This window comes from Sphaeramia orbicularis, chromosome 18, assembly GCF_902148855.1.
Source record: "Sphaeramia orbicularis chromosome 18, fSphaOr1.1, whole genome shotgun sequence".
NCBI classification, from domain to species: domain Eukaryota; kingdom Metazoa; phylum Chordata; class Actinopteri; order Kurtiformes; family Apogonidae; genus Sphaeramia; species Sphaeramia orbicularis.
Genome location: NC_043974.1, coordinates 20515200 through 20535775, shown reverse-complemented (window position 1 = coordinate 20535775; position 20576 = coordinate 20515200). Strand labels below are relative to the sequence as shown.

The 20576-nt window shown below is 37.7% G+C and overlaps 1 protein-coding gene across 8 annotated transcripts in view; it reads left to right on the top strand.

Annotated features, from left to right (window-relative positions):
- nrxn2b (neurexin 2b) overlaps window positions 1–20576 on the top strand; it is a 759383-nt gene that overhangs the window by 348777 nt on the left and 390030 nt on the right. For 7 of the 8 annotated variants that reach the window (XM_030161797.1, XM_030161798.1, XM_030161793.1 and 4 more), the window contains 2 exons: window positions 1971–2174; window positions 5283–5309. In XM_030161797.1, coding sequence (XP_030017657.1) covers window positions 1971–2174; window positions 5283–5309 — 231 coding nt within the window. The remainder of the gene's footprint in view (window positions 1–1970; window positions 2175–5282; window positions 5310–20576) is intronic. The other variant, XM_030161795.1, reaches the window with a different exon arrangement.

Sequence of the window (20576 nt, the reverse complement as noted above, 5' to 3'; positions counted from 1 at the left end):
AATATGTTTAAACTGCAACAAGGTATTTAACCCAGGTAATAAGACAAATCCCATGGTGGTGGAAAGACGTAACACGTTTTAGAAGGGTCCAGTTACTGGCCATATCTAAGGAAATATAGTAACTATTGGCATTGATGAAACTACTAAAATTGAGTTAAGAACTGTCCAATGCATTTCTTTTTTATTTGACTTAAAGTTTTATAAACAAAAAAAGGGCAATGCTTTGACTTGCATATCAATGTAGATACCTGAACAAAGTGCGTAGAGTAAAAAACGAAATAAAAAATATGAGAGAGGGATTCTGTCTAATGCATTATTAAAACTGGGAAGGATCACAGAAAACATGATATTTGAGGAGGAAATATGGTCTGAAACCATCAAGATTGAGGATTACTTAAATATTCAGAGAAATCAAATTGTATAAAATCAAAATTACAGCTTTCAGCTATGTTTAATAAAGACATTAAGAGCATTTTAACATGCACAATGCAAGTACAACCGAAGAAATTGGGACTAAACAGTGTTGTAACCTTAAGAAAACCACCAATCAGAGACGAACCTGACAAAAAGGCTTCAGTTTGCTAGAGATCATAAGGATTGGACTTTAGAGGAATGGAAAACAGTCATGTGATCTGATGAGTTTAGACTAACCCTGTTCCAGAGTGATGGGCGGAATAAGTGATTACCCATAATGCCTAGTGCCTGCAGTACAAGCCTGTGAGGGTAGTGTTATGATCTGGGGTTGGTTCAGGTGGTGGTTCAGCAGTGTTATGTGTCCGAAAAATGAAGTTATCTGAACCTGAATGCACTGAATGAGCAGGTGTGAACCTCAGTGGACTGTTTGTTGGTTGATGACACAGACGTAGTCCAGTTTTATAAGGCCAGGATTCATCAGGGTTGTAGAAGCCAATAATGTAATAATAGCCGATAACGTAATAACGGCCAGTAACGTAATAAATTTGCCATTTTTAAAAAATGTAATAAGCCAATAATGTAATATCTGGCCAACTACGTAATAAAAGTCCTGAACCAATAATGTAATACCTTTTGGCCAATAATGTCATAACTTATTGGTTAGTTATTACATTATTGGCCTGGTAAAAAAAATAAATAAATCTTTGCAAATGTAATAACTGAGCCAATAACATAATAAGTTATGACGTTATTGGCCAAAAGCTATTATGTTATCGGTTCAGGACTTTTATTACATTATTGTCCAGATATTACGTTATTGGCCTACTACATTTTAAAAATGGCAAATTTAATACGTTATCAGTTGTTATTACATTATTGGCTTCTACAAGGGTCATGTTGTGGATCAGGATCAGAGTGGATCAGGGAGCATGAGACAGCCAGACCTTAACACCATTTATAATCTTTTGGATGCACTGGAGATAACTTTACACATCCCATCATAAATACCAAAATTAATGTAACTATGGACAGAAATAAATATTGTATAAGCTTATCAAAATGATGCCATGGTGAATACATGTTGTAATCAAAGCTAAATGTGTTCCAACAAAATAGTGTGGGATTTGTTTTTGGCTGTGTATATCCTATTATATTTTTGGTGCACTGACAGGGTAAATCCACTTCAACCTACAGAAGCATCAATGAATTTAGCACTTGCAAAATTTGCAACCCACTCAGATGCCTGAGAAGGATAGTGGTGATTGATTTTTTTTTTTTTTTTTTTTAGTGGTAAATATTTTATTCAGACTGACAAACCTTTGATCACTATTCCTCAGTGATCATTAATCTTTTGTTCTTGACATCCCATTCAAGAAGAGGGATTTTGACGATTAGTGAATCCTGAATTGGTCCTGACATTATTGAAGCTGTCAATTTAAAGACTACTTGGCTGTCAAATACCTGACTGCTCAGTTCCGTCTCTCATGTGTTGGGCACCATTGTTTCATGTTACTCACTCATTCTCTTTCCTGTCTACTCTTTTACCCATTCTTCAGAGGCGACGGTGTTGAGCTATGACGGCAGCATGTACCTGAAGATCATCATGCCGGTCACCATGCACACAGAGGCCGAGGACGTGGCTATGCGCTTCATGTCTCAGCGGGCTTACGGCCTGCTTATGGCCACCACATCTAAAGAATCAGCGGACACCCTGCGGCTGGAGCTGGACGGAGGTCGTGTTAAGCTCACCGTGAACCTCGGTAGGCCATCGTGATTCATCGTGGACGTCCCTGCTAACCTTTCATTTCCCATTTGTCTGTATGTTAGCGCTGTGAGCATCTGAACTTTGAGCTATACTTGACATACCACTATTACTTACCAATCAGTTCGTTGGGGAAAAAGCTTTTACATTTGTTCCTCAGTTAAATCATATTTGTTTTATATTATTGCATTTAAAAGCTAATGTTGGTCGTGAACAATTGATTTCATGACTCACTGCCCACTGGTACTAAGGAGGAATGCTAACAGTGGTTAAATGCTATTCATTTGGGAAACTGAGGGATAAATAAAGAAACTTGTCCCCCACAAACTGGTGAAGTGGTTGCTGTAGGACTACAAGAGTACAAAGTCCAAATATACTTTCCAAAAAAACCTCATATCTTCTTCTGTGGGAATTACTCTCCCATACCCTTTGACCCCTGGTACCACTTTATCCAGTCCCTCTTAATCCCTTCCTTTTTGTCTCCATACTGCCCCATGGTACCTCCTCACAGTAAAAAGCTCCATCCTACACTCTATCCCTGGCCAGGACTTGTGCTTTGCCCCACTGACCCATCTCTAAAAGCTTTAAGGTGGTCTTGCTCCTGTCTTGCTCTTCCTCATGGTTCTGTTGTACTCGATGTAATGCAGGTTTTTAGCCAAGGGGCTGGCAGCATCGACTTCTGCCTGGCAGTAGTGTGCTGTAAGGGAGACCAGACTCTTGATTAAGAGCAGTAACGATGTGTTTGAAAAGGAGGAAGATGTAAAAAGAACAGAGAGGCAGTCTTAGGTTGGAGAATTTTATATGGATCAGAGGGATCGTAAGATGGATGATTACCATAGCATAACTGGGTAAAGAACATTTCAGCTTATTAAAATTTAATTGCTGTTAATATTAGGGTTGCAGATAGATTAGTATGACCTTCTTTCCAGCTATAGATACTTTTGAGTGTGTCCTGATCCTTTCAACGAACGACCACGCTACACTGAACTGGGGATGAGCATGACAGATGTGTGCCCTGAAACATGGGAGTTGAAGCCACCGTAGAGACAGGCCAGGGGGCGATGGGATAAACAAAGGTGGCCATTCTTTTCTCTCGACCTCTCCCTCTTCCATATCTCTCTTTTTTCGGTCACTCATTTACAACCCACTTGGCCAAGACTCAGACGATGGAACTTTTCATCCCTTCAATGGCGTGTATGTCTGCGGCCCTCGGATCAAACAGTCAGAGAGACCGGCTCATGGCTGTAGTTGTCTCATGTTGCACACATACTCACAGCTTGAGCTTCCACCTATTCCCCTTCTTAAAAACTGGTATAGAATTCCTAGTAACCCTATAGTGGAAATTAATTTGCAAGTGAAGTGAAACATATGGCATGACGACCAATAAATCCTGAGCATTGAATAAGGCTTTTATCTTTGTCAAGATTAAAGTATTAAAATGATGATCATAAATCATAAACCTTCCAATGCATTTGTCAGATGATTAGTTATACAATTATTCTTTAAATGATACTGCAAAATGAACAACTTGCTTTACTAAGAACTCGTTTTTATCCATTTAAATCACCACATTTACTTTTGGTGACTTCCGTTTTCTTGCTGGACATAATATAATCAGATTAAGATTTACTCCAGAAAACACCAGACACATTTTAGCAGCATAAATAGCCCATGAGCAAATTTTGACCCAAGTGTATTTGTGCTTCCTCCACTCCTCTACACAGTGATGCTGGTCCCTGGCTGTTTGTGTCCACTATTCTGTAGCGGTTGACAGCTCGAGACCACAACCCAACCACACTGCCACATGCACATGCAATTTAAAGCCACTAGATGGCAGAATGACCAAAAAAAAAAAAAATCAAGTTAAGTGACTTTTTGTTTTGGTCTTTTTTTAATGATGAAGATTTTTTTTTCTTTTTAATAATGATAAAGTGTCTGACGAGGCCAGACTAGGCTACAAAACAGCTGATACATATTCATTTTCTGGCCCTTATGCACTTAACCAGAACTTTGTACTAATACTACACTCTTCCCAAGTCTGGAAATACACAAGCCTTTTTTTTTTTTTTTTAAAGCAAACACCCAATTATTCTGCTCCAAAGCGACATGACATACAGCTTGTAAAAGGAAAACATTTTGCTGTGTTTTTGTCACACCATTTGTAGGAAATAGTCCACAGTGGTGTTTTATTTCTTGTGGTTTGTGTGCACCAGGCATGAGGTGGCTGGGATGTGCAGATCACCCTTTCTTGTTATTTACACCACTGGGTTTCTCATGCCCAAAGTGCTGCAGAAGGCAAGTGCATCTCAAATTGCCAGGAAAGGGGGCTAAAGTTAAAGGTGTGAGACACTGAATCAGCTCTAGAGACAGTACAGCAGAAGCAGGAAAGAAGCTATTTGTTCACAGTGTGAGTGTAATGGCTTTGCAGTATTTATTTCAGTCACAATCAAAAGAGAAACCATTTCAAGTGATTTAGACCATGCAAGGCTGCAGTTTTGAGGAGTTGACATTGTCAGTCTTGTTTGGTCAAATGATTACATATGTATAATTTTCTATGCTTTAATGTTTTAATTAAAGCAGAAAAATAGTCTTGAGATTAAAAAGAAGAGCAGTGCTTAACAGTGTTGCCAGATGGTGTTTAAATCTTTGATACTCAATGTTTAAGTGCAGCACTCTGTCAGGATAAACCCTTAAAATTATAACTAAACAAAATTTGCATTCTGATGTTGTCTGTGCACTTAGATGTGAAACCTTTATTATGTATCCATATGCTCACTATAGTCGCTTCATAAAAGGATGTTGAAACATTGCATCATGTCGTCCTGGTTGGACCCCATGGTGCAAATGTTGCCTTCTGCTGTGCTTTGCGAGCACTGGGCTATAAGTAGGGAAGGATGATGGGCTTGAATGAGGAAAAGGGTGATCCTGACTCAGAGTCTGTCCCCGGATGGTGGCCCCAGAGCAATGCTTGGTTGTCTGCAGAATGTACCTTGAAGGATGTAAAATGTCTCTTTTTCTCTTTTATCCTTTCTTCTCTCTATCTCTGTCTCTTTCTTTCCCCTTTTCTTTTTATTTGATCTCACCTTTTCGCTCTCTCTCCCGCCAGATTGTATCAGGATAGACTGTAGCCTCAGTAAGTGGTTCTATCCATTTTTCTGACTAAAATGTATTTGTCTATCTCATGTTGATTGAATGAAGTGGCCCTTTTCTGCTCTCTGTCGACCTCATTGTAAGCAACACATCACCCGTTATTCACAACAAACGTTTTTCACCATGCTTTTCTTACGTTGTTCACTTTCATGGGTGTGTTTCTTACTTTATAATTTGTATGTCATCCCTCTCCATTCTAAGTACATGATTTAAGTCATATTTTCCCTCTCTCCATACGTTCTGTCATTTTAATTCCCCCTTTTCTGTCAGTGATTTAATTAATGTTTCACTTGCATAATTAACAAGATTTTTCATCCTACAATCTTCCTCGCTTTCCTACCACCCTCTGCCATGAAATTATTCCATTGCCTTTTCCCTAATTATTACCCATTCTATTCATTTTCCTGTCAACCTTCTCCAAAAACATATTCAGAAAAGGGCAACTTGACACTCCCCTGTTGGATGTTCCTATTTTCTATTATGCAGCACTGAGTCTGGGCTCCACTCGACTGCACACACAGGTGTTGCTTGTTTTCTATGTGGGACAAACTGTAGTTTTGGCCCCTAGAAAGCTAATTGCTTATCCACTGAGAGATGGCACCACCTGGTGTGTGCTTGTTTTCAGAGCAAGCTAATGTTTTTCCGCCCCATGCTGACAGAATGATAGCAAACTGTTATTTCTATCATGTGCACTGACAATTGAACAACTAGCCTACAGGTAAGTGCTGCCAGGCATGGTGACAAAAATGGAGAAAACCTGATGTTTGCCACGGTTTTTCTTTGTATGAGCTTTATTTAATCTTTTTCTCTGGTGACTTGATAACCTCATAATGGTACTGAAAGACATGTTGACATGAATGTTTATTTTTTAATGTGAGATATTAAGCGTAGATAAATCGTAATAATAATATTTTAGCATAATATGAATTACAACTGCGGTGCTTTACAATTATTTTGCATAATTAGGCAAAAATTCTGTAATTACCTCTTTCAGCGTGGTCAGTCTGAAATGTTTCAAGCCGAGAGCACTGGAAGGATTTTTTCCTCAGATTTTTGCTCCTGCGGCTTTAAATGTGGTTTTCATTATTATTATACACAGTACATTTAGAAGTTTAATGCTGTGATTTAGATTTTATTGACTTTTTGGTACTTCCAGTCAGAAGGCTTCTTGTCTGTTTTGATGTTTGTTATAAATTTCAACATTAACATTGTGTATTAGTGTCGCTTAAAGTCAGGAAATCCGAACAGTCAGTAACAGACATGAGTGTTTGTGTGTGAGCTTGGACTTTTCTCATGTATATATTCAATATTCTCATCACACATCTGAACTTTAAAAGGGCTTGAACACTGTTTATCAAATACATTCCCAAAACTTCAAAGCTTCCATCATGGAAGGGGGACTCCAGCATATGGCTCTGCTTATTATGTGTGGAGCCTGGTGAGATGCATGACGCACATTCAAATAAAGCAGATAGGCCATTCCATTATATGAACACTAGATGTCACACAAGCACAGGGAATGTTGTGTGATCGCCCTGCAGTAGAGAAGAGATAGACCGTGAGACATTTTCCCCTACTCTTTTGGGCTGGTTAGAAATGACTTGCATTCTTCATTATCATAATTTAACTGGTTGCAAACACTGCAATAAATATGTTCTGATATAAAAAATGGTGTCACAGTTGAAGAATGTCAGGAGGTTTTATCAGAATTCCCTCATTAATGCTATTTTTCGTTTCAGCTAATTACCCCGGGGGTTTTTAAGTCGTGCTTAAAGTAATAACCCGTTGCATATTTGGAACATGGAGCTTAAGTGACTGTATAGGGAATATTTAGTTGACCTTTAATATTTTTGGGGTTGACTTTTGTGCAGTGTCATGGCTGCCCAGTCACAAACAACACTATATAGAATATTCTAGAATGTGGGAGAGTGAAAATGTGGGGTAGAATCAGGTGTGAGAGAGTGAGAAGGTAATCCAGGCCAAAGTAAGAGATAACAATTTATTCAATGCCATGACATCTCCTGGACTGGACTATTTCTCCTCCAGAGTCCTACAGTAACTAACGCCTTGAATTCTAGTTAAAAAAAAATATATATATATATATTTATATAAAAATCAGAGTACCAAGTCCCTCTGCTGCCTGGGGCGTCCAGGTACTTTTTCTTGCTAATATTTATTTCAGCTTTAGTGGCAGTAATAAAACTTCAGACGCATATGAATTATTATTTCTCAGTGTCTGCACATAAATGATTCTGTGACTGCATTAATGGACACGTTTACAAGTTCAGATTGCAAACTGATGAAGTGAGATGAAAAGTCTGGACATCAAAAAGGTTAATTACAGTGTATATTGATGTGATGTGAGTGTTAGTTTGGCACGTTGAATAGCATTGAATAACTGCAGAATATACAGTTTTTGAGGAGAAAAACAACTACAGATTTTATCCCTAGGCACTTTGAGCAAAAGTGCATTAGGGTTATACTGTATCATTTGCAGTATAAAACATGTGGCCATTGGTTACATGGCAACAAAATAAGTCATAGTAATAGTGCAATAAAACTCTTCAGTCTGTTTTGTTAAGTAAATGTTGGTTTTATTTACTAAACATTGAATGAACCTACTCTGAGTTTTTGCAGTGTGGGGATTTTAACTAAAGGAGTGATATTTTGCTTTTTTAAATAGAATTATACATTTAAAACATTTCCCTGCGGTCTACGTAAACTGTAAATCCTATGCTTGGGTCTGAATTTGTCATTATTTAAACTCCACAGGTCCATCTTCAACCATATTTCTGAGTAATGACACCAGAAAGGTCGTTTAAATGCAAATGAGCCACTTCATGCCCCACCCCCTCCAGGTTGTTGGCTGTGCTGCTCTGTCCCATTTAACCAACAACTGAACATTTTAGGTAATCGGCTCGAAGTCTGGACATATTTTCAGTATGGACTACAACCGTTGCTGCTGACAAACAATTCTGTCATACTCGGAGAAATGTTCATCAGAAGTCTTGACCTTATTTGTGCAAATATCGTGACATAACTAGTTATAAAACGTAACAAACTAAGCAGAATTTAAAACAGGTTGTAGAAATCCACTCAATTTTTGCCGGAATGAATATAAAGATAGGTTTGCAGCACCTGGAGGGTTCAAATTCAAACTTTTTTAAGTGTTAGGGTCCAAATACACAAATAAATGTACCAAAGACAATTAAAAGTGGGTTTAGCAAAATATGACCCCTTAAGTGAAATTGTGTTATGTGAAATATTATTTGTATTTGACTAGTCTAAAAGTTTAAGTGCACAACCTAACAATGGCATTCTACCATCAAGCAAAAATACGATCAACGATAAGAACTGTATTATTATATTAATAATCAGTACAGTCATTCACTTTGTTCTTTAACGATCACATATAGCACAAGTATTAGAATAGTATTTTTTGCTGGCAAACTCCACTTTTGACTCTTTTAGCCCTTTTATTTCTGTGTTTGTGTGTGTTGCGAGGCTGAAGAAGTGCAATATCAGCCTTGTGATTTTTATTGCTGTATACCGTGACCCTGTTCCTCCACCTTAATGCTACTGGATATGATATGGGGTACAGCTGTAGCCCTCAGCTGCAGTCAGGTCATGGTGTTAGACTGATGATATCTGTTCGGAAGGTGGCCTTTGAGCCGCCGGCAGCACCTTCTCTTAGCAGTGGATGAGATGAGATTTGGCATGACATATGGCCAGCATGTGGGGCGCAAGCACTCCGTCTGCTAATGTCGTACACTTTGGCCTCTCCACCTGCATGTACTCATTACAGGACTCATTGAGATGCACAGTCTGTGAATATACTGTAAGAGGTAATTCTATTCAGCTAAATGTACAAACTATCGATTTAGTGGCAAAGTTGTCAATACAGGTGAGAGAAAATGCATTCCTCTCTTAGATTTATATTAAGAATTGTAATATAACACTAGTTGCTTTTCCATTGGACATCTGCACAAAACTTAATCGATATTTACTAAATGTCGAAAAAACAGAAGTGCGTAATGTCAGTTTTTCCATTAAATCATAAAATGCTATGATTTGTTTATTATCACGAGATGACACGAGAAGTCATTCCATAAACATGGCAACGAAGGTAAATATGGTGTTGATTTAAAGATGTATTCATTATTATTATATATTACTCTTCTATCTCGTACTAAATTGAAAATGATTGGGTTTCCTGGTGTGTCCACATAAACCACGACATGTTTGTTCTTCTTCTTTGCTTGTTGTAACGTACATCAAGATCCGTTTTTTTAATTCACCTGACTCTAGTTGTGAAAAAAGGTCTTTCCATTGCAGTTTTGCGTGATATACCATTTGCGCTACGCCCAAAAAAACACCTCTTGCACGCGCAAAAACTTTTAACCGAAAAATGAGACTTTTGGCAAAATTGTCGTTTTTCCATTTGGTACTTTTTTATGCGCAAGTTATATTTGCACAATTTGAGGGTCAATGGAAAAGTGACTAATGACAGATTGTGTTGAAGTTTTAACATATTAACCAACAGCCACAGTTTCTGATAGTTATCAGTTAGGATGCATCATGAAGATGTTACCATATTGTGTGAAATATGAACATACAGGGTGGGGAAGCAAAATTTACAATGAACATTTAGTTGTGTTTTTCTCAGCAGCCACTACGTCAATTGTTTTGAAACCAAACATATATTGATGTCATAATCATACCTAACACTATTATCCATACCTTTTCAGAAACTTTTGCCCATATGAGCAATCAGGAAAGCAAACGTCAAAGAGTGTGTGATTTGCTGAATGCACTCGTCACACCAAAGGAGATTTCAAAAATAGTTGGAGTGTCCATAAAGACTGTTTATAATGTAAAGAAGAGAATGACTATGAGCAAAACTATTACGAGAAAGTCTGGGAGATACTATTAAAGAAGAATGGGAGAAGTTGTCACCCGAATATTTGAGGAACACTTGCACAAGTTTCAGGAAGCGTGTGAAGGCAGTTATTGAGAAAGGAGGAGGACACAGAATAAAAACATTTTCTATTATGTCAATTTTCTTGTGGCAAATAAATTCTCGTGACTTTCAATAAACTAATTGGTCATACACTGTCTTTCAATCCCTGCCTCAAAATATTGTAAATTTTGCTTCCCCACCCTGTAATTGCCAGCTTACCTACCTTTTAGGGATTATTTTGAGATGTAAATTATTTAAGTTTTTCTCCATTACTTAAAAATGCACTACTGCTCCTCTCTCTTTCAAAGCAGGGAAAAACTATGTATTTTACCGATAGTAAACCATTATGTAGTCACAATCTCTGAAGTGGAAAGTACCAAGGGTTTTATTTTTTCTTTTCTTTTCTTTTTTTTTTTTTACTGCAGGTAAACCCACTAAAAATAACTCAACAGAATCCTTTCACACTGCCAGACGAGAAGTAGAGTTTGACTTTGTCCAACATCATGAACACAGTGGAAAACAGAGAACAGTAGATTCCCTTCAAATTCCTCTTAAATCAAGAGAAGCTTGCTTATCTCACTGTCTTGCCAGTTTCTTTGTTTCTTAGAAAAAACAAAACTGTGTTTGCACTTTGTTGCAGGCTGTGGAAACAAATAATGTTTGTGCCTGCGTGTTTACATCTGGAGCTCCAGTGCACATCATAGCGTCATGTCGGGAATACTGGATACACCCGGGTGTTGGGTTTCCGTCACGGCCAAAGTGAACTGGAGCTGATAAATACTCATGACTGCTGCAGAGTCATTAAACTTTGGAATAAATGCTGAGTATTGCGGACTGTACACTTTCATACTGAAGAAAATAGCCAGATTTTTGTGGATCAGTTATCCAGTTTTAGAGAGGTACACTACCAGTCAAAAGTTTGGACTCGCCTTCTAATTTAAATGGCATGAGATGGACTGCATATGACCAACAAATGCTCAGCATCACTGGGAAGTCCTTTAAGACTTTTGGAAAACATTTCAGGTGACTACCTCATGAAGCTCATCAAGAAAATGCTAAGAATGTGCAAAGCAGTAATAATAGTAATATAATAATAGTAGTATAGAGTTAGCTTTTGTGTATTCTTCCTGTATATTTGTTCATTTCAGGAGTTCTACCAATACTATCGTAGCACATGTGTATTAATATTTTATTCTGAAGCTGTGGCACAGTTCACTTTTCTTAACACTGCTGTATTTGTATTTTTTTTGTTTTATACAGTGCCTTTTACACTAAGTGTTTTGCTGCTAAATTGAACTGAGCTGCTAAACTGATTTTCATTGTTCCTGTGACAGTGACAATAAAGATCTATTCTATTCTAAAAGCAAAATGTGGCTATTTTGAGGAATCTAAAATATAAAACATGCTTTGAGTTATGTCACACTTTTTGGACTGCAAAATTCCACGTGTTTATTCATAATTTTGATGCCTTCAGTGAGAATCTACAATGTAAATAGTCATGAAAATAAAGCAAAACCAGGTGAGTCCAAACTTTTGACTGGTAGTGTATTGGTTAGCTACTATCAAATGAGATTACAAATGTGCGGTGCAGAGGGGAAATGAAGTATAATCCATTGTAATGAGACTTCAGCCTTTTAAAGATTTGCTTTCAGCCGTGGTGAAATTTGTTGTTGTACAGCTATAGGTTGTAATAGAGTTCTTACTGTACCTCAGGCACATTAGGGGTGGAGCCTGAAGGGGCCATTGCTCAGATTTTAACTAGGGAAGGGTTGCATGTACCAAAAAAAAAAAAAACATTACAAAGAAGAGCAAACATGTCATGTGTAGTAACTGAAAAAAAACTTTTTGTAATTACTTTGTTGGGTTACAGATAGTATGAAAGGGGCACTGACAACAAGAGAGAAGTGAAGCAGTGGAGGTTGAATGAGCAAAAGACCTCAGGGTCATTGATAAGATAAAAAGCCATTGGGCCAGATGATGCGGTGACACTGGGACACATTTCATGTTCAATAAGCTCTGTGCTGAAAACTAAATGTTTAATACATGTATGAATAAGTCTCAGTAAGTACATTCACATGACATGTTACAATATACAGAAATAAAATTTGGGGTAAAATACTTAAATTACTGCTGTGTGACACACAGACTCAAAACAAACATTTTTTTAACTTTACGCAGATGTACAAAACATGCTGTTCTCATAAGAAATTGATACTAAATGAAACACAGGGCTTTAGCTATGATGTTTAACTACAGTTGAGATCAATATTAGATAAAAATGTTTAAATGGTAAGTTTTAATGAACACAAATATGTTGTGACATGGGGACAGCAGTTCGTCACTTTGTTCAGTAGTCATAATAAAAGACTTTGCTGGAATAAACCGATACAAATATGCTAATAAATTTTTATTTAACATACATACTACAACTGAAGTGATATATACAAGTAATGGCAGAGCATATTTGACAAATAATTTGATTGTATATAACCTTTCTATATCCTTGTACTGTTGAATAATTAGTTCCTACAGATTCACAGACTTAACATATCACTGATACAAACAATAAAAAATAGTATTATTAAAGTTAATAGTGAATTTATATATGTTCGAAGTATAACTTCACATAATCAGTTATAGATTTTTCTTCTACAAGTGATACATAAAATAAAGTTCTTAGCCTATTTGAGAAATGTTAGGTTAAACTTGAATTTTTGACACTGGTGTTTACTTTCGCTTGATCTGGCCCCGTTGTAAAAGAGAAAAAAAAAAGTTATTTACTGATAGTTTATCGCACGTGTGTTCAGTCGTCTTCTCGTCAGAGCACAATAAAACATCACCAAAGAACCACTATGCATTTTCTTTTTATGTTAAAATTGTTTATTTTCTATCGGTCAGATTGTCTTTGCCTTTTCATAGTTATTTTAGAGTCGGTTTTATAGCTCAACAGATCATATGGGAGAAGATAGGAAAGAAGAGACATGGTACAAACGGGATTTATGGTTTATTTCCTGAGATTAGTTCCTCTGCTACAGTTTTTTTTTTTTTTTTTGGCCGCCAGACAGTACTCCTCAGTAAAAATAACAGATATAAACTGACTTGTATGTTGACTGATAGTTTTAGCCAATTATCAAAATATTCATCAGTATGTGTTGCTTGTAATCAAGCTGAATTTGGAATCAAACTCACCAATCTTGGTGAACCCCCAGAGCATTTCACAGACAGTTGCAATATGATGAAATTCTCCACTTGACTGCATACCAGGGGTGCCGACAAATTCCTACGTTGAGTGTGTAAGACATGTTGTTAAAATAAATGAGAGGCAGTTCAAGGCTGTGTTCTTTGAAAAGAAATATTAAAAGTATACAGTCTACCTGGACTACTACTGAACTATTTATTATGTAGCACCATCAGACCCTTAATGTCTTATCTTAGTTCAGTTTGACATTATTGTAAAGTTATGTTATTCTGTTGGTTTGTGTTGCACCATGTCTGCTGATGATGATGATAACTCACCATTTCCTTCTATGTAAACAAGGGCTGTCAATATTAACACATTAACACAGATTAACCCATCATCATGGTTAATCAGATTTAAAATTTTAACGCAATTAACCCATCTGCTGTGCACAATGTCTCTGCCAGTGCATTTGGGGCAGTTTTTCCAAGTAGCATTACCGTCGGACATGCTCAAATAGAGAGTTGATCCAGTAGTGACAGGCAGCAGAACCAACCCATAAAAATGGAAGACGCTAAACAGCACGTTGGTGCTCTGAATGGAAATATGAGGACAAAAAAACCAAGATGGAGTAGTTGTTTCAAGTTGTTTTTTTAAACTGTTAAAGGTGTTTAATAAACATGTTAAATGCATATATATATATCCATTTCTGTATTGAGTCTGTTTGCTCATGTAAAATGAAACATGATTAATTTAGATTAAAAATGAATAATATTTAATTGTGGTTAATCAAAATTAATCCACAGCAACCGTGTGATTAATTTGATTAAAAACTGTAATCATTTGACCGCACTAATGTAAACACATCACAGTAAGAACAATGAGGGAACAGTCTGAGACATCATCTCGACTATAACAAAAGAATATAATAACCATAAATGCAGGTTCATGGAGAGCTTTCAAAGCTGTCGGTCTAATTAGACTAAGAATAACAGATTCTAACATAATGTTGGACTCATATTTTTATCATGTTTAGAAAATAGTTCAAAGAAGTACAAAGAAATCTACTTAATAGTTTTGCAAAAAGCTAATTTACAGAGGAAAAAAATCTACTTAAGCTCATATAGGATCTTTTTTCTCCAGACTGGCTGAGAATTGTATTGCTCTTCTGTTTTTGTTGATGTTTAAAGCTGTTTTGACCATTTGTGTGTGGAGAAGTGCTGCTAATGTTGTTCATATGATATCAAAACCAGTAATATGTAATTAATTCAAAGAGGCATACCATCATGAGGAAATCAATTCTTTTAGACGCGATAGTATATTTTTGCATTGACCCACTGTTTAGGCTTTAATAGAGTAATTTTACAGTTAAAATCAAATTAAATGCATATTTATACAAAACGATAAACTAATGACGGGAGAAAAAGGATGACTAACAGTTGCAGGCGGCAGCATTTCTCTTTTCTTTTCACACGTTTCCAGACATGTTTATAGGAACATGTTTCCATTATAAGCAGAGTTGAATCTGATAGATTTCAGCCTCACGCTGGCAAACAGAGCATATCTCTATAGACACAATACATGTATTCACAGGTAGCTGTGCAGGTGTCATGGCCATTTTATATTTGAATGGGTGGTTTGTTGAGTCAAATTTGTAATGAGTTAGGCTCTTATCTGTCTCCCCAGCTCTTTCTCTGAGCAGATGGCTCTCTTACTGTCTCAGTGAATATTGAATTTGAATTAGTTTCCAATCGCACGCTAAAATCATGAGTCATCCTTTTCTATCTTGGCCAAACAGACGTCACACCAGTATATTCAGTAGGCTGTAAAAGTTGCCCTCGGTACACACAACATCCTACGGTTTGAGAGTGTATCAGAGTTAGGGTTGTATAAAATTTATTTAGGAGATGCTCCGAGTGGGATTTGATTTTTAAAAAGCAATTTAATGCTCCAGTGGAGAATAGCCTTTTTTTTATTGAATGTTCATTTTATCATTCAAAACTCCAGGCCAAATGTGATGCAACGAGCCACTAAAAGTTGTGTGTTATTAACATAAAGCCGTACATCTGTGCACCATGAGAAATGCAATGCTATTTAATGTCAGCAGATGTATGTTGACAAAGCTGTAATTCTGAGACAGATTACCAAAATTAATAGCCCATCTCACAGCGGTTAACAAACGAACTTTATGTACATTTATCCTTGTGATCCTAAAAATGAATTAATACAGACAGAATTGATTAAATGAAGAATTCCATACATTACTGCTAGTGATTGCTCATATGTGTGCATCTGTATTAAAACCAAAAAGAATGACACACATATCGTAAATATCTCCTTCGTGGTTGCAACTTAATTTAATTCGCACACATTTGATTATACTTTGTTCTCACTGCATTTTTAATATAAATGAACCAAATGCCTCTTAAAATGTTAAACAGAAATGACCTAATGAAGAAGCGCTTTGAAGCATATATGAACTTCAAACGAATATATAATTAGAACATTTTAGTAACTACAGCGGGAACTGATTGTATAAGGGAGTGTGCGAGTGTCTGAAAGCATCCATGCACGATGAATTACATATTTATGTCTGTTTGTTTATCCACACAGGCCTGCAAATGTTTACATTCCAGTGTACTATGACCTTTAGCTCTCTCCTGCATAAAGTTAATGTGACCTTGTAAAGTTCTATTCCCTCCTTCCACTTTTAATCACTGTTACATTTTATCAGCTAGAGGATGACTGATTACTCTAGGCAGTTGATGGACTTAAAAAAATTTGTGAAAATCTCTCTCCCACTGGCTCTGTGATTGACTTAAAATAAGACACACAACAGTGGCACTAACGCAGAGTACATTAACCCTTTTTTTTTCTTTTTGCAATCACTGATTTTTTTTGGTAACATCATCATTTTGCCATAACAACATTGATATCGTTGAGGCATTTCTTACAAAGTTTGTGAACTTGCCCCCATCCAGGTGGCATTCCCACAAATACATCCACATTAACACACATATCAAATGGGCAAACAGAACACCTAAAGGAAAAAAAAAAAACACAAACCCAAAAAAACAGACAGACCAACAAAAAAAAAAAAAAAGACTCAAACCAATCTGTGTTGATACACTCAGTGATTTTTGGCGATTTTAAACCCATATATACAAGGGCATCATCTGCAGAAAAAAATCACTAACATCCGAATAAGTACTGAAAAAACAAATATTACAATTCTGATAATCATTGAGTGGCATTACATCCCACCAGTTCCATACAAAAATAACCGTCTCTCAATACGTGTTCTTGTCTGTTTTTCCGTTTTCCTGTTCTCATGAAATGTCATCGGTCGGGGCCCAAGTACTGTTCTATTTGAAAGTTTGCATAAACCAAGAATGCATGGAATACCCGGATGTTGTTCTTGTCTGCTAGCTTAAACCAAGGATGCCCTGCTTGGTGACTCGTGTAGACTTGACTGGGAAATATCCCTTTGTGCTCCTCTGGAATGGTACAGTGGCTTCTGTGATAACTGAATTCAGAAATGTTTTTTGACTAGATGACTGTAACGAGATATGATATAATGATAGAACATGAGCGAGAGGCAGAACGGCGAGAAATATGTCTTTATTATCATGATATGGGATTCAACAAAATGTATTACAGTTTTGAAAAGTATACAAAACGTGTAAATGACATATAAATACTAGTACAAATGTAATGAAATCAAATCGAGTGACACTGTGATGATTTGTGGGAAATATGTTTGGGAGCCGATGGTGGAAATACAGCAGAGACGGGGAGGAACGTTCACAAGTGCCAGCTGTTAAATTGCAGATAGACTTGCATTCTTAGGAAGTCCGTTCTCTGGGACTGTTCTTACAAAGACCATACTTGCTGGGTTCACAGGACCGTACTCTGTGTTCTTGGTATTGAGAAAATGGCCAATATGTTTTTTTGGGTTTTTTTTCTGTGGACTCTTGAATGTAATTAAAGACAAAGAAAAGAAAAAGGGTTTATATTAATGCAACATGAACAAGACCTAAGAGGGTAGACACTGTGCCCTGTACCTTTTCCTCCTCTATTTACTGTTTCTTCTCTTCCCCTTGTCCTTTCTGTTTCTGAACTGAAGACACCTGAGGCAATCTGCTCAGTAGACCTCAGCGGGTGTGGAAATTGTCTCCTTGCCCTTTTTGTCTAATAAGAATTGTCCACACCGATGTTCCTGTGTCTGCTTGTGCCTCAGCTACTTTTTCAAGTCTTTTATTTGGAAGAGATAGAGGTGCATTGTTCTGTGTTTTCACCGGGAAAGGTCTGGAAGCCAGAATGTTAAACAAGGCCACTCCTGTCCTCCTGGTCGACTGAACAGCTTTTGGAGCATGTTGGGCATCAGAGTGGCAGCTTTGTCTTGCTCAGTGCCCCCGGGGACTTCAGTAGTGTGAAGATTGCAAGCCCTCCCTTTTGCAGACTGGCTTAAGCAGTCAAGTTGTTAAAGCCATCTTCACTTGTAACAAGCTGTAATTTACCCTCAGCCAACCCAGCTAATACTAGGGGACTGACAACTTAGCTTTAAGTCTTAAGTGCACAAGTCTTGTTCCAGATTACTTTTTACACATTTTGCAGATGCCTTCCAGGACATCGCACTGCACTGGATTTGAGGCTTTTCTGTGATACTTATTAAATTACCCAATGCTGTAGCCTATGTACAAACTACAGAATAGCCAGTAAAAAAAAAGAGTTGCTTGATTGGACTTGACAGATTTGATCTGTAGACACTACTTAGCAAACTCCCTCTGGCTACAGTTTATATGGTGATTGGCTGGGTGCTAAAATCTATTGTTGATGTTATCCTTCAGGTTCAGCTTCTTTTTGTAATGTAGTGTGGTATGTGTAGTTTGTGTAGGGATTCTTTGACATCTCCCTAATCCCATATGCAAAGTTGTATTGATCAATGCACAGAGATAATTTATTTTAGCCATGTAAACAGAGAGCATGTTGCCTGATTAGACTAAGTTCTGTCTTTTTAGGTCTGTTTATAGTCATGATAATTGCATTTAAACAGAATTAACATCTGGCTTCTTGTAGGATCATAATTAAGTTAAATTATTTTTTATTCAAATTTTTCACTGTTGTCTTTAACTTCAAAAGGGCATATCTAAGTATTACAGGACTAACGATGTAGTTTTGGAGAATAGCAGCCCTGCCAAAAGTAGCACAGACTTGTTCTGTCTCTGTTTAAGTAAATGTATGCATAAGCACAAAGCTCAATGAAGGCTGTGTGCAAAGGGAGCTTGCAAATTCCTATTTAAACCAATTCAAATGAATAAGTTTTGTATTCTGCTCAAGTACTCAAGTGAAGAAATTCAAAAGCACTTTTTACTCCATCATCAATAGACAAAGATTTCCCTTGTCCATTTGGGGCAAGAGCCTCTTTTGCATCTGTTTTTCACGGAATTAGAAAAACACAGAGACACAGTTGCTAGAATCAATTGGAGCTTAACAAGCTTATAGAGGAAAGAACTTTTGTGTTGAAATAGGATGTTACCAGGCCAGCTCAGATGTTGTGTACGCCTCCTTCCAAAGCACCAGTGACAGGTTTAGATGTTGACTCATTACAGAGCCTTTAATGAAAGAAGCAACTGTATCTGAGAGCTGTCGAGATCCATACTGCCCAGCAGGACTGATGGCTGCCCCACAGGACCAACCCTCCTTGCACAGCACATTGGGAAATGAAGTTAAAATCATAAATCAGTATTTTTTGCAAGACCATCTTCTGGAGTGCAAGGGCAAGAGATGTGAAAAAAAAATGAGAGGAAGAAGTAAACCGATAAGAAGAAGTGGAGGACGGTGAGTGTGAAAAGGAAAAGTGAGCAGATAGGATGCAGGATGGAAAGAAGGTCGTCTGTGTTCGAAGCTCTGACAAGAGCTCTAAATTTCTAGAGAGGAAGGGTGAAATGTATGATTAATTTCCTGCCTCTTGAAATCAATCTGCTGTCCCCTGAGCATCCTCCCGACTTAAATGTGTCTTCCAGCGGTGGCTATCTGCAATTCTAGAAGCTATCAGCCGCAGTTATCTTGTCATGGATGCTAAAGCACCATACACACCTCCAGCTCAGGAGTGAGAACAGTGAAAAAGAGAGAAAGTGTGTGGCCCCTGATAACAGGCTTGGAATACAAATGTCTGTGTGCGAGCAAGTGTCACACACACATTTTGCTTCAGAGAAAGCAAAGTAGATACTCGCGGGCATGTGCACACACTCACAGAGGCATAGGCTGCCTTATCTCTGTAATTGGCACGGGGGGTCAGAGCGGCAGGCGTAGATAATCATGGCTGGGGGTTATAATCTGCCGCTTCACTCTCTTCTTCCTCTTCTTCTTTCTTGGCAACCCAGCCTTCAGCACCATAACCACACTTCCCAACTCTTCTGTGCAGACACACTTGGCCACCTCCTGTCCTTGTCCCTATTTGTGATGCCGCACCATGCAGGAGATGTTTTGGAAGTGGCCGCAGGGGGGCTGTTTTGCTCTTGTATCAGCATGTGACAGTGTCCTGGACTGACTGCCAGACCTCCACTTACCACTCCCAAATCCCTCCCATGCACCTACACAAACACATCTCTCCAACCAGAATACCGTCATTTAAAGAAATGTCCGTCCCCACAGGTACAGCAGAACAGGAGTTCTTTTATATGGGCTAGAAGATAATACCTTAAAGGTAGAGAAGAGTAGGTTAGAACAGTGATAAAGGCTCATGGAGGGTCTTATCTAGAACAGGAAAGAGTCAGAGGCAACAACAAAATAAGCAGAGAGAGGACGGAAAAGATGAAAGAATGGAGGTGCATTTTGATGTAGATGTCTCTTTGCATTCCTATCAGCATTATCCTCTTGTATCTTTCATTTCCATCACTCCAACTTTGCTGTTAGCAGACGGTTGCCATTTAGATGGCTCACAAGCACACACACACCCCAACTTACACAAACGTAAACACACACACACAGCTTTTCATTAGATCTGCAGCGATAGGCCTGTGCCTCCTTCAGATAGGAAATATGATATCTTAAGATAGGAGCCAAATGGCATTATTGTCAAAGAAGGTCTTATCCTGATAACTCCGTAG